Below are 14,148 nucleotides of genomic sequence, written 5' to 3' on the forward strand. Positions count from 1 at the left end.
GGGCCCAGGTTCGATCCCTGGTCTGGGAACTAGATCCCACATGCATGCCACAACTAAGAGTTCGCATGTCACAACTAAGGCACCGGTGAGCCACAACTAAGGAGCCCGCCTGCCACAACAAAGGAGCCCGCCTGCCACAACAAAGGAGCCTGCCTGCCACAACTAAGACCAAACGGAACCAAATAAATAAATATAAAATCACTGGATGTGATTTGCAAATACTTAGCATCAAAAGTACCTAGAGGGCTTCTCTGGTGGCGCAGTGGTTGGGATTCCGCCTGCCGACGCAGGGGACGCGGGTTTGTGCCCCGGTCTGGGAAGATCCCATATGCCGCGGAGCGGCTGGGCCCGTGAGCCATGGCCGCTGAGCCTGCGCGTCTGGATGACTGTGCTCTGCAACGGGAGAGGCCACAACAGTGAAAGGCCCGCATACCGCAAAAAAAAAAAAAAAAAAAAAAAAGTACCTAGAGTTAGAGATATTAAATTTCAGTAAAGCTAAATAAATTACTACAATTTTTGCAATTTGTGCAGAGCTTCAGTTTATAATGTGCTTTCACATAGATCATCTCATTTGATCATCAGAACTCTGGGTGACATGGGTGACAGTGTTACTTCCCCCATTCTGCAGATAAGGAACCTGAGGCTCAGAGAGGTCAGTTGATTTGCCCAGGTTCACACAGCCGGAAAGTTCTAGAACAGGCCTTATACCTAGGTTTTCTGATTGCAGGCCAAACATTACTTGCATGTCTTTCTTTAAAATCATCACCCATATAAAACTCTTAAAGAGAGCATAGGCAAAACATTCTATGACATAAATCATGCCAATGTTTTCTTAGGTCAGTCTCCCAAGGCAATAGAAATAAAAGCAAAAATAAACAAATGGAACCTAATCAAACTTACAAGCTTTTGCACAGCAAAGGAAACCATAAACAAAACGGAAAGACAACCTACAGAATGGGAGAAAACATTTGCAAATGATGCGATGACAAGGGCTTAATCTCCAAAATATATAAACAGCTCATACAACTAAACAACAAAACAAACAACCCAATTGAAAAATCAGCAGAAGACCTAAACAGACATTTCTCCAGATGGCCCTAGGCACATGAAAAGGTGCTCAACATCACTAATTATTAGAGAAATGCAAATCAAAACTACAATGAAGTACCACTTCACACTGGTCAGAATGGCCATCATTAAAAAGTCTACAAATAAATGCTGGAGTGGGTGTAGAGAAAAGGGAACCCTCCTACACTGTTGATGGGAATGTAAGTTGGTGCAGCCACTATGGAAAACAGTATGGAGGTTCCTCAGAAAACTAAAACTAGAACTACCATATGATCCAGCAATCCCACTCCATATGATCCAGCAATCCCACTCCTGGGCATATATATCTGGACAAAACTATAATTAGAAAAGATACATGCACCCCTATGTTCATAGCAGCACTATTTACAAATAGCCAAATGTCCATCGACAGATGAATGGATAAAGAAGTGTGGTACATATATACAATGGAATAGTACTAAGCCATAAAAAATAATGCCATTTGCAGCAACACAGATGCAGCCAGAGATCATCATACTAAATGAAATAAGTCAGAAAGACAAATACCATATGATATCACTTACATGTGGAATCTAAAATATGGCACAAATGAACATATCTACAAAACAGAAACAGACTCACAGACACAGAGAACAGACTTGTGGTTGCCAAGGGGGAGGGGAGAGGGGGAAGGATGGACTGGGAGTTTGGGGTTAGTAGATGCAAACTATTACATTTAGAATAGACAAACAGCAAGGTCCTACTGTATAGCACAGGGAACGATATCCAATCTCTTGGGATAAACCATAATGGAAAATATTAAAAAAAAAATAATGTAGGGACTTCCCTGGTGGCGCAGTGGTTAAGAATCCGCCTGCCAATACAGGGGACACAGGTTCGAGCCCTGGTCTGGGAAGATCTCACATGCTGCAGAACAAATAAGCCCGTGAGCCACAACTACTGAAGCCCACAAGCCTAGAGCCCGTGCTCCGCAACAGAAGAAGCCACCACAATGAGAAGCCTGCGCACGGCAACGAAGAGTATCCCCCGCCCGCCGCAACTAGAGAAAGCCCGCATGCAGCAGTGAAGACCCAACACAGCCAAAAATAAATAATTAAAAAAAAAAGAATGTATATATAACTGAGTCACTTTGCTGTACAGCAGAAATCAACACAACATTGTAAATCGATTAAAAAAATGTCTTAACTAAAAAAAAACATCATCCATAGAAGCCAAAATACAGATGCTAAATTCAAAAAAGAAAATCATGAAGGATGTGTTTCCAACAAACAAGGACATCTCCTACATAACCACAATAGGACCATCAAAATCAGGAAAGTAACATTGATACATTACTGTCATCTAATCTCAGACACCATTCAATTATGTCCTTTTACCAAAAGGTTCCAGTCTAGAACCACACGTTCATGTCTCTTTTGTCTCCCTCAGTCTGCAACAGTTTTCCAGACTTTCCTTGTTTCATGAACTTGACACTTGAATATTACAAGCTAGTTACTCTGTAGAGTTTCTCTCAATTTGATTTGATACTTGACTCATGATTAGATTCAAGCTAATATACATTTTTGGCAGAAATATCACAGGAATGATGTTGTGTTCTCAGCACATTCTATCAGGTTGAGTATGATTCAATTTTTGTCCCCATACTAGTGATATTAACTTGAATCACTTCATTAAGGTGGTATCTGCCAGACTTTCCACCAAGTAAAATTCCTTTTGTTTTTGTAATTAATATTTTGTAGGGGGTTTACTCTGAGACTGTGCATATACACTGTTGTTCCTCATCTAACTTTCATTTTTTACGGATTCTTATTTTATTCAATGGATTATAATCAATTATTATTCATTTTGATGCTCAAATGGTTTCATATTTAGCCAGTGAGAATCCTTTCAAGCTGGCTCCGGTATCCTTTGACATGTCCCCATCATTCCTGGAACACTCACTTCCTTACCTTCTGGAGTAAGATGTTACAGTATCATCTTGTACTTTCTCTGCCACAGCCATTTCTCCAAGAAGTCCTGGTTTCTTTTAGTGAAGAATATATTTAGAAACCGAGATCTAGATGCCAGGTATGCTCATTGGAGTGTCACTGATCCCGTCTTCTCACATGTGTGCACAAAAACACACATTTTCATCTATTATTATTTCTCAATCTTGAAAACTGTGAGTTTATACCAGTAACTCCAGTTCCAAACCAACACTACAAAGTTCATTCTCATTTTCTCTCTTCATGTTTATAACTCCTTCTAGGGCAGTGAGAAACCTGGCTCCCATTATAACAAATATATTTACTTTTGATCAATATCCCTGAATGTAAGCAATATTCCATTGCTGCTGTCACTGCCGTCTACACAGCCCCCCTCCCCTTTTTTTTTTTTCGGTATGTGGGCCTCTCACTGTTGTGGCCTCTCCCGTTGCGGAGCACAGGCTCCGGACGCACAGGCTCAGGGGCCATGGCTCACGGGCCCAGCCACTCCACGGCATATGGGATCCTCCCGGACCGGGGCACAAACCCGTGTTCCCTACGTCGGCAGGCGGACTCTCAACCACTGCGCCACCAGGGAAGCCCTACATAGCCCTTTTTACCCCATTCAGGTTCTGACACCTTATGCTGGGACTGTCCCTGTACAAATGCCCTTCTCACCGTGCTCAAGCTGACATCCCTTGGTGGGCAGTCACCATCACCATCCACTGCACAGATGCCTCCCCCTCCACCACTTGGGCTCAGATATCCTGAATGGACCTCCTTTCTGCATGGATTACCCCTCACATTCATTTGGGCTGCTCCTTCACGATGCTCTTCACTGTGTTTTAGTGACACCCAGCTCTGGGTCATGATAGCTTTACCTTGCTCAGCCCCACTTAATGGCTTTTGGATTGAATTGTTAGGGAAGGGATGGTGAAAAAGGAAGAGGACCGGTTTACATTCATTAATTGTTACAATTATAGCCTAAGAAACCCATAGTCTTTTCTTAAGGGGCAGAGAGAGGAATGGGATTAGCAGTATAGTGGGATGGGCAAAGCTTGGACAAAGCATCTCCCAAGACAGAAACTTCAGTATTAAAGTGTATCTCTAAACTCTTTTTCCAAAATCTTTCCTGCTTAGTATTCCTTTGATTCTTAAGGCTTTGTCTTCTTAACACAATTAAGAAGACTCTAGCACATCTGGTACATAGCCCCCAATTTGCTGAATACATGAAAATAATGCATACTTCATGTCAGTTGTCTGGCCTAGTTTCCCTCCATAGTAAGTATGGCTCATGTCATACATTTTACCAAAAGCAAAAAAACTTTTCTGCACCTGTGTTAAGAGCAACTAGATAGAATTGAGAAGACAAGCTCAAGTCCTTTCTCATCCACTACCAAGCTAAGGAACCTTATTTAAGTCACTCAACTTTACTGGCCCCATCTCCTCATGGGTAATAATATACATATATACACACAATATATATACATATGATATATATACACACTAGTATTTACTGTGTGCTAACGTCAGGCACAGCATTACATACATTGTTTCAAGCAATCCTCACATCAGTCTTATGAAAGAGACCCTTTTATTATCCTCATATTACAAATAAGGAAAAAATAAAGTTCAGAGAACTTAATTTGTCCAAGATTATGCAGCAAGTGGTGGACCCAAGATTTCCAAATCTCAGCTATTAAACCTGATGTCATACCATCTTAAAAACATTTTAAATTCGAGGGGTCATAGATGATTTCTAAGTTCATCCTTGTTTTAAAATTCTAATTTTAAGAAATACTTAACAGATATTAAAGTAAATGAAGTTAAAACAATGAAGTAAAAACTTTTCTAAACGTTCACTCATGCCAGCTATTATAGTAGGTACTGGGCATACAAAGTTGAGACCAGATCTTTGCCTTCAAACAACTAACATACAATCATTATACCATAATGCTGTGATGGTATTACCCACAGAATTAAAAGGAAACAGAGGTGTGGCTGAAACAAAGAAAGGTATTATAAGAGGTTTTCTGGAGGCAATCACACTTCAGTTTTAAAAATAAGGAGTTAGGCAGAAACATGACTTTCCAGGCAAAGCGATTAGTATGTGAGAAGGCACGGTTACCTTGAAACAGCATTGTGTAATTGGTATGATTGGAACAGGAGTAAACAAGGGGAGGGAGAAGGAAAATTAAAGACACTGAATCACAGGAACAGCTGTTTACCAATTCATGATAATTTCTTTTAAGTACAGTATTTTAGACCTCATATATTTAAAAGAACACGTATCTAGCAACGAATATAATGAACCCCTTGTTTATACTGGTCCAAATAATTCGTTATCAAAGAACTGCTGCCCTGTGCATAAGCCATTTGACTAATCAACATCTACATATTCTTCCTATAGAAATGACTAAGATTAACCAGCATGGCCAACATTCCTCCATTCATATATTAAAAATCTTAAATTACAAAAATGTTTACTGTGAGATATCTTATGCATACAGAATAATATATAAAACACATTTACAATTGATAGAGTGAACAGCCAAGTAACTACCACCCAGGTCAAAAAACTATTGCCAGGGGCTTCCCTGGTGGCGCAGTGGTTGGGAGTCCACCTGCCGATGCAGGGGACACGGGTTCGTGCCCCGGTCCGGGAAGATCCCACATGCCGCGGACCGGCTAAGCCTGTGAGCCATGGCCGCTGAGCCTGCGCGCCCGGAGCCTGTTGCTCCGCAACGGGAGAGGCCACAACAGTGAGAGGCCCGTGTACCGCAAAAAAAAAAAAAAAATTAGGCAGGACTTCCCTGGTGGCACAGTGGTTAAGAATCCACCTGCCAATGCAGGGGACACGGGTTCAAGCCCTGGTCCGGGAAGATCCCACAGGCCGCAGAGCAACTAAGTCCGTGCGCCACAACTACTGAAGCCCGCGCACAGAGCCCATGCTCTGCAACAAGAGAAGCCACTGCAATGAGAAGCCTGCGCACCACGACGAAGAGTAGCCCCCACTCGCCGCAGCTAGAGAAAGCCTACACGCAGCAACAAAGACCCAGCGCAGCCAAAAATAAATAAAATTAAAAAACAATAGGCAAAAGAAACAGATACTTCAAAAATGATATCAAAATGCTAATAAATATGAAAGTCATCAGGGAACCCCAAAATAAAACCATGAGATACCATCACACCCACCAGAACGGCTCAAATTAAAGGACAAAAAGACAAAGGTTAAACAATTCCAAGTGTAAGCAAGAATGTGAAGCAACTGTAACTCTCATACATTGGAGTTTATTTTGGAAAACTGACATTACCTATTATCATGAACATATACTTACCCTATGGATCAGCAATTCCATTCCTAGGACCTACCCAATCAAAACATATATATGTACATACTAGAAGACAAATGTAAGAATGTTCCTAGAAGCATTATTCATAATAACCCCCAAATGGAAATAACTCAATGGCCATCAACAGTAGATGGATAAATATTATACAATCAAGAAAACAAGCAAAATTAATCTATGGTGTTAAAGGCAGGGAGTACGCTGGGAAATGGTTTGAGGGGAGCTTCTGTGGGGCAGGTAATGGTCTCTTTTTGAACTGGGTATGTTCACTGTGTAAATCCATTAAATTATGTACTAATGATATATGGACTTTTCTTTGTTATCCTACAATTTTTAAAAGCTTACTAAGAATATTCTGGTGATTTTTGGCACAGACTTATCAGAGGTGGAACCTTTTTGTGTCAAATAGGGCTTTTTTGGTAGAAATCCAAATCCAATCGGCCCAAGAGAAAAATACTGGTTTAAACATCGAAATATGATCTACTAGAGCCAAAGTTTCAAAAGCAATCATCAGATCTTTGTCCTTCTCACCTCTCATTTCTGTTTTCTTTTGTGTGGGCTTTATTCTGTCAGGCAGTCAGGCACTCATTTTCCCATGTAACTCTGGAATTACTTCATCTTCACAGTCCAGAATTCTACTGGAAAACATCACTTTAAGTTATGACAAGTCTCAGAATTGGCCGATCTTGAGTCACATACCTTCCTGGAGCTCTTACAGCCCCATTTGAAACACTGGACTAAGAGTAGTGAAGGGTACTTTCCCAAGTGAAAATCAAGGCACTATTCTCAGAAATGGGGGACTGAATGCCAAAGAGGCAAAAACATCTGTACATCTGAGGAAGGAGAGAGAAGAAATCCTTAATTTGCAGTTTCTCCCTGAGTTATGTCAAACTTGGTTAATAAAAGTATTATGTAACAGAGCTATCACATGATCCAGCAATCCCACTCCTGGGTACATACCCAGAAAAAAACAAAAACTCTACTTGGAAAAGATACATGCACCCCAATGTTCATAACACTATTTACAATAGCCAAGACATGGAAACAACTCAAGTGCCCATCAACAGGCTGGCTTAAGAAGATGTGGTATATATACACAGTGGAATATTACTCAGCCATAAAAAAGAATAAAATATTGCCATTTGCAGCAACATGGGTGGACCAAGAGAAGAACATGCTTAGTGAAGTCAGAGAAAGACAAATACTGTATCACTTATATGTAGACTCTAAAAAATAATTCAAATTAATCTATATACAAAACAGAAAGACTCATAGACCTAGAAAACAAGCTTATGGCTTCCAAAGGGGAGAGGGAGGACAGGAGGGACAAATTAAGAGTATAGGATTAACAGATACAAACTACTGTACATAAAATAAATAAGCAATAAGGCTTTACTATATAGCACAGGGAATTACATTATCTTCTAATAACCTATAATAGAATCTAAAAAAAAAAACTGAATCACTATGCTATATACCTGAAACACAATAATGTAAATCAATTACACTTAAATAATTTTGTTTTTTAAATATGTAACTTTTCCTATCTAAACCATCCATGCTGCTTTGAGTCTCTGAATTACTGGGAGAGGGAAATCAACAGTTTCTTGTCAGATCTCTCCACCTCCAGTCTCTTTCTCCTAGGCTTTATCTTGCATACTACAGTCAAATGAAACCTTCCCAATATATGGCTTTAGTATGACAACCCTAACAAAGGAATCCAATTCTCCACCAAAGTTGAAGATTTTTAGCCTGTCACTCATGGTCTTCCATGATCTCACCCTAATTCTTTCACAGTTACATTATACTACACCCCTCTGTGTACACAAAGTCAGTGCTTTTGAAGTGTTTGTCACTGTCACTGATATATTTTAAATTATTAGGGTGTAACTGATATTTAATATGTCAGTCAAGAGATACAGGCATTAGCTTTCTTGCTACTTTTCCTTTCTGGTTTAAAAAGTATAACAAAATGATTTATGAATGCTAAATTTGATCTTTTATATATATTTTCTTAAAGACAATATTCTTACTAAACTACGTTTATCCTTCTAAAATAAGACAATGTGGTAACTCTTCATGAAGTATGAGAGATAAAAATAGCACTTTCTTAATGGGAAGACTGTTAAGAGAACTGTTTTCTCCGTATGATTCATCCTTTTCACGTGAATAAATTATTTACAGTTTATAACTTCAAATGGTTAAGTTTCAAAGACTTAGTACAGAAATTTTAGTTTTATTTTGATATATAAACAGAAACTCTAATAAGATGTACTATATTTTTTAGAGTATATTAAACAAGACATGTTCATAAACAGGCCACCTGGATCTTAGGTAATTTCTTTAGGCTGGTATCTCCATCTTTTCACCCTCAGCTAAAACTGATTTATACACATAACCAATTTACTAACTTGCTAGGGTTTCAGAATTAAAGTGATTTTTAATTAAAAAAAGAGGAATTACAGCATGACAGGAATGACATTATTTTTAAAATAAAATATAAGCTTCAATTAAACATGCAAATATATCACTATTTTTATTTTCATTTAAGTGAGTACGTTGTGGGCTAAAAAACTTAGACAAGATGTGTGATCTGTATTTTACACTTTAATACAAATTTTAGAACATAAAGTAAAACAATATTCTCTGTTCAAATCCACATATTTTTATCTGAAACATGACATTTATAAAACAAACAGCTCCTGCAACAAATGCAACATAGAAGAGTTATTTAAATTATTTTTTAATGGTTGTAGTGGAGCCAATTTTCCTCATTAAGTACCTACGGGGATTCAGCACTCTCTTTAGGTTGTTTGACTATAACCAAGAATGTGGTATTGATAAGTAAATATTATATACTAATTTAGTTAAACATTCAAGATAAAAGGACTGACTTCTGACTTAAACCTAAACCAAAAATGAATTTTGAAAATATATTTTAAAATACCCTCCCAACCACTGTTAACACACTCCTTTATGTGTTCACTCAACATTTTCCAGGAATTATAATTTTCTGTGTTTCCATAGGTCTTCCTATTGGGGCAGTTATCAATCATCTTCTTTCTCAATATATGTCTTTGCATTAACCCGTGCCATTTGCCGGGCCAAGTATCTGTCTCTCGCTGACATTACAGTTTCTTCGTTGCTCCGCTTTGCAAACTTGTTCACTGTCTCGTGTGGCGTCTCTTGTTCTTTGCCAGTCCCTTGGCATTTCTCTGTGAATCTGTGTTTTGCTCCCAGTGATGTTTCAGAACTAGAGGGTTTCTCTGGGTTTCTTTCTTTGTCCTTTTCCATGTTTCTCATTTTATTGGCTCTTTCCTGGTTAAGAAACCTATCCTTTGCCCTAGAATTTGGGCTTTCCTTTCTTTCTTGATTTCTTTCTGAAGATTGAACACTTACTTCTCGCTTTTCTCTATCTCTGTATTTATCACTGTTTTCATATCTTTCTTTCCTTGCTTTCATATGCTCTTCCTTTTCTTTGCTTTTCTCTTCCTTCTCTCCTCCTTTCTCAATGTGTTGGTCATACTCATTTCGTTGTCTGTCTCTTTCTTGTTCTCTTGAGGGGTATTTCTCCCTGTCTTTCTCCCTTTTCCATTCCCTATCATTTCTTTCTCTCTGGTCTCTTCCCCTCAGTCTATCTTCTTGTTCATGCCTCTTCCAGTGTGAATCTCTGTAACTGGCCTCTCTGTGCCTATGGGAATCCTTCTTTTCTTTTTGGTAATCACGGTCAGTGTAATAGTTGTCCTCCCTGGATTGTCTCTCTTGGTGCTGATCTTCCCTTTTCTCATGTCCTCTTGACTTGGAACTTTTTGTGTGGTATTTGGTACCATGCTCTCTTTCTTCACTAGATGACCGTGAGTGGGTATGACTTCTGTGATGCCTGGAGTCATTTTTTAAGGTCTCTGTGCCCTTTTCCCTTCTGCAGTTCACTTTATTATCTTCTTCCATTTCATCATCCTCACTGCTCTTAGCATCAAAGTCACTGTCTGCATCTGGGTTTTCCTCTACTTTCACAACTGTTTGGCGAATGCAGTTCTCATGAGGTGTTGTTCTGTCTTCTGAACTTACTTCATCGGAATATCCCTTTGATTTCTCTTCTTTTATCCCAGACCTTAAGAAAAATAATGTAACAGAAAATGCTACATTATCAATTATAGTAAATAAATGAAGTGTTCATATAAAGTTCATCAGTACTTAAGTCAATACACCTACATTATATAAACCTGCTGATTATCCCAAATTCGAAAAGGTGCTGCTGTCTATTTACCTTGTAAACATCTGCAAACTAGTATTTTCTAACCATTCCGAATATTTTCAATATTGGTAGAAATGAAAAAGTAAAAATCAGCCCTTCTGTATGGACCACTAGAACCTTCAGGCAGGGGTGTGTGCAAGGTCTTCATTTTTGCCAAGCACAGACAAAGAATAATTGGGAAAAGATATATTCTGAAGATAAGTACTAGTTTACAACATGAGGTTCAAGTTGTGGCTTTACTGGATTTTTATTTTATTTTTAAAAAATATTTAAAAATAGTCCTGGAAGAAAAAGATAAATTTTTTCACAGCAAAATGGTGACAAAACCTAATTCTAAGTATCACTAAATAATCCCTCTCATGACTGAAAAGGCACCAGCATCCTGCTCTACCCCTTGGCATCTTTTACAACAAAATGGAAATATGAGAATCTATCCAGCTATTATGATCAGCTACATTAACACTGTTTACATCACCTACATTTTCCCAGCCAATAAGCATGGTTAATTTATTTACATTACACATTTATTCTCACTAATCACTTACCAAACAAACAAAGCAACAACTATGGTTCTCTAGCAATTGCTGGCAAAAGTGTCTTGGCTAAAGGACTCACTAATAGTTAGGAATTCTATTATTAGACTCTGGGAATTGCAACTACTATATGACATTATGAAGTTTCACGGCTGGCCTCACAACAATTCCAGATGAAACTCTTATTTTTCATTCAAAAATTTCAGTCTTCAAATATGCTTTCTGAGACTCATAATTCTCATCAATTTTACAATCAAAACCTAGTAGTTGGGGTGTAATCCCTTCTCTTCATCCTTAATTCCATTCTCCTGCATCTCCTCTTTCCCTAGCAACAAAGACTCAGACCCTCTTATCTGAATGTTTCTATTCCAAAAAATGATTTCCTTAGATACAAGTTTAAGACAAATTTTACCTTCAGCTATAAACTTACACCATAATCATTTCACCATCCCCATAATATTTTATAATTTTATTCAAAAATCCTCCAATCCTTACTTTCTAGACCAGTATTAATAGAAATGTCCACAGAAATGGGAAATTCCCTGATGGTCCAGTGGTTAGGACTCAGCACTTTCACTGCCGGGGACAGGTTCAATCCCTGGTTCGGGAACTAAGATACCACAGGCTGTGCAGCAAGGCCAGAAAAAAAAAAATGTCTACATAGTAATGTCCATATATCTGTGCTGTCCAATATGGTAGCCACTAGCCAAATGTGGCAACAGAATACTTGAAATGTGACTGTTGTGACCAAAATTTTAGATTTAATATAATTTAAATTTAAACAGCTACATGTAACTAGTGGCTACATATTAGATAATGTATTTCTAAGCCCTTGATTATGTGAATCTTATGCTTTATGGAGGCTAGGTCCTATTTATGAAAAAATATACTTCTCTTTTTGGGAGGAGATGTGGGGATATATGTATACGTATAGCTGATTCACTTTGTTATAAAGCAGAAACTACCACACCATTGTAAAGCAATTATACTCCAATAAAGATGTTAAAAAATATATATATACACTTCTCTTTTTATATACTATCTGAACATGCATGTAGAATTACTGTAAAATAAAAATAAACTTGAACTAAAAGTTTTTTAATTAGAAAACTGTAAATCCCTAGTTATTCATTCAATTAGGTCAGGTTTGGCTAACAACACAATATGCAATACTGCAATCCTCTACTTCCAGAGAGTTAAAATGATCCCACAATCAAAAATCATGAACAGTATCTTTCTTCTAAATATTCCATATGCCACATCTCACCTGGCTTCACGAAAGCTGCATGTAGGTACTTCCTCTTCACCAACTGCTTGATTTAATAGGTGCCTATAAAATCCACTGAGATCGCTCTGCTTGGTTACATCCAAACGTGCTAAGAGAATGAAAGCAAAAGTGAGAATAATATATTCAAAAAGGCAAAATGCAGTTCAGTTTCACAGGCATAGAGTATGTAACACAGTGTATGAAGTGGTGCTCTAGATGAACACATAGTACATGCTTAGACCAAGCCTTATGCATTTGGTTTTCTTCCACTTAAAGTTGAGAAGCACTTGCCAATTAAGCTATTTGTAAGTACACATTTTACTTAGACCTTGAGAAACGACCACGAGTAGGAAGCAATGAAGTAAAGCACTAAGGTATTCTTTGGCCTCTGCACATCTTTGTTCTTTCTTGAATTAATGTTATTCTTTTTGTAAATGCCCAGTTAATGCTCCTTGGGTGATGTTACTCTAGTTTTCTCATCCCAGGAAATATAACTAGGATTTAAATCTCAGTTTATACTGCTTTTGACAAATGTCATGCTTTCCATGCCTTGTAATCAATGTTTTTACATTTGAAATCATTTTCTAAGGCAATGACTTGTGATAATCATAGTTTTAAGCAACAAAGTGAGATGTAATTGAAAAGTTCAGTAGAAGTAATAGTTACTAAGAGTGCAACTGTGTTTTTAGTTAAAATCTCCTGTTTTATAATATACATAACATCATATATCTTGTACCCTGCATTCATATACATAAATTATGACAACATTATAATCTAAAAGTTCAGTGATGAGCAAATGGTTAACCACAGGGCAGAACTCTCCTGTTTGTTTCCTGCTACTCCTCTCCCTCTTCCATTTCACCTTCAAGTGCAGCAGCCCTCCTTTCTCTTTCTTCCTCTTCAGCTCTCTCTTGCAGTTTTTTCTTATAAGCAGATGTTACAAATGCCTCTTTATCATCAAATTCTCCCTTTTCCATTTCTCGTTCTCTTTGTATTTTCTTTTCCATTCTTTTTTCCTGTTCCTTTTTTCTGATCTCAACTGCTTTTAGTAAGTTGTGAATGTACTTGGGCTGGGGGTAAAAATAAGATTATTTAGGAAAGAGTCAAAGATAATTAACTGCTAATATTCGATTTTTATCATGAATTTATTACTATAGAAATGCAAATAAATAGGACTGTCAACTTCTCAAAATTCAATATAAATTTACTAGCAAGATAATAAAATTCTTCTCAATAGAAATTTAAGTATAAAAACAAAAAATTATTCAAAATGGCATTTAAAAAATATCTCAAGCTAAATAGGTCATTTTCCCACTGTTTTTCTCTCCCTTTTTACAAAACGGTATTGTCTTACTTCAACAGATACATGAATAGGAAGGCTTCTGACTAATTTTTCACATTAGTTGAAATACAATTATTTAAAATAGCAGCTTTAATATCATTTTAGAGCACCACTTTATCTGTAGATACTGTAAGATGTAAAGATCCTTAAATACCAGTCTGTGCTTTGTGAAAGAATAAGAGTGATAGAAAATTTGAACTTATTTCATTCAATCTCCACACCCTAACTTGTTTTTTCAAACTAAAAATATGACCATGTTACACTCAGATGATTCAGTTACCAGCTAGGAAGCAATAAAAAGTTATAAGACACAAACATGAACAGGAGAAGCAGCAGTACAAAGACTTTCTTAGGAAAAACTTTCAAAAA

General features: G+C 37.5%; 1 protein-coding gene and 1 long non-coding RNA gene across 4 annotated transcripts in view; both read right to left on the reverse strand.

Annotated features, from left to right (window-relative positions):
- LOC109548620 (uncharacterized) overlaps positions 1–6,901 on the reverse strand; it is a 30,729-nt gene extending 23,828 nt beyond the window's left edge. Inside the window, exon 1 of the long non-coding RNA XR_012328390.1 lies at positions 3,018–6,901. This is a non-coding gene — a long non-coding RNA (uncharacterized lncRNA). The remainder of the gene's footprint in view (positions 1–3,017) is intronic.
- A 2,068-nt stretch (positions 6,902–8,969) lies between these two features.
- NSRP1 (nuclear speckle splicing regulatory protein 1) overlaps positions 8,970–14,148 on the reverse strand; it is a 66,455-nt gene continuing 61,276 nt past the window's right edge. For all 3 annotated transcript variants that reach the window (XM_019926962.3, XM_019926963.3, XM_019926964.3), the window contains exons 5-7: positions 13,300–13,507; positions 12,438–12,546; positions 8,970–10,493 (exon numbers count right to left, since the gene is read on the reverse strand). In XM_019926962.3, the coding sequence (XP_019782521.2) occupies positions 9,431–10,493; positions 12,438–12,546; positions 13,300–13,507 (1,380 nt within the window). In that variant the 3' untranslated portion in view covers positions 8,970–9,430. The remainder of the gene's footprint in view (positions 10,494–12,437; positions 12,547–13,299; positions 13,508–14,148) is intronic.

This window comes from Tursiops truncatus, chromosome 20 (assembly GCF_011762595.2).
Source record: "Tursiops truncatus isolate mTurTru1 chromosome 20, mTurTru1.mat.Y, whole genome shotgun sequence".
Lineage (NCBI taxonomy): Eukaryota > Metazoa > Chordata > Mammalia > Artiodactyla > Delphinidae > Tursiops > Tursiops truncatus.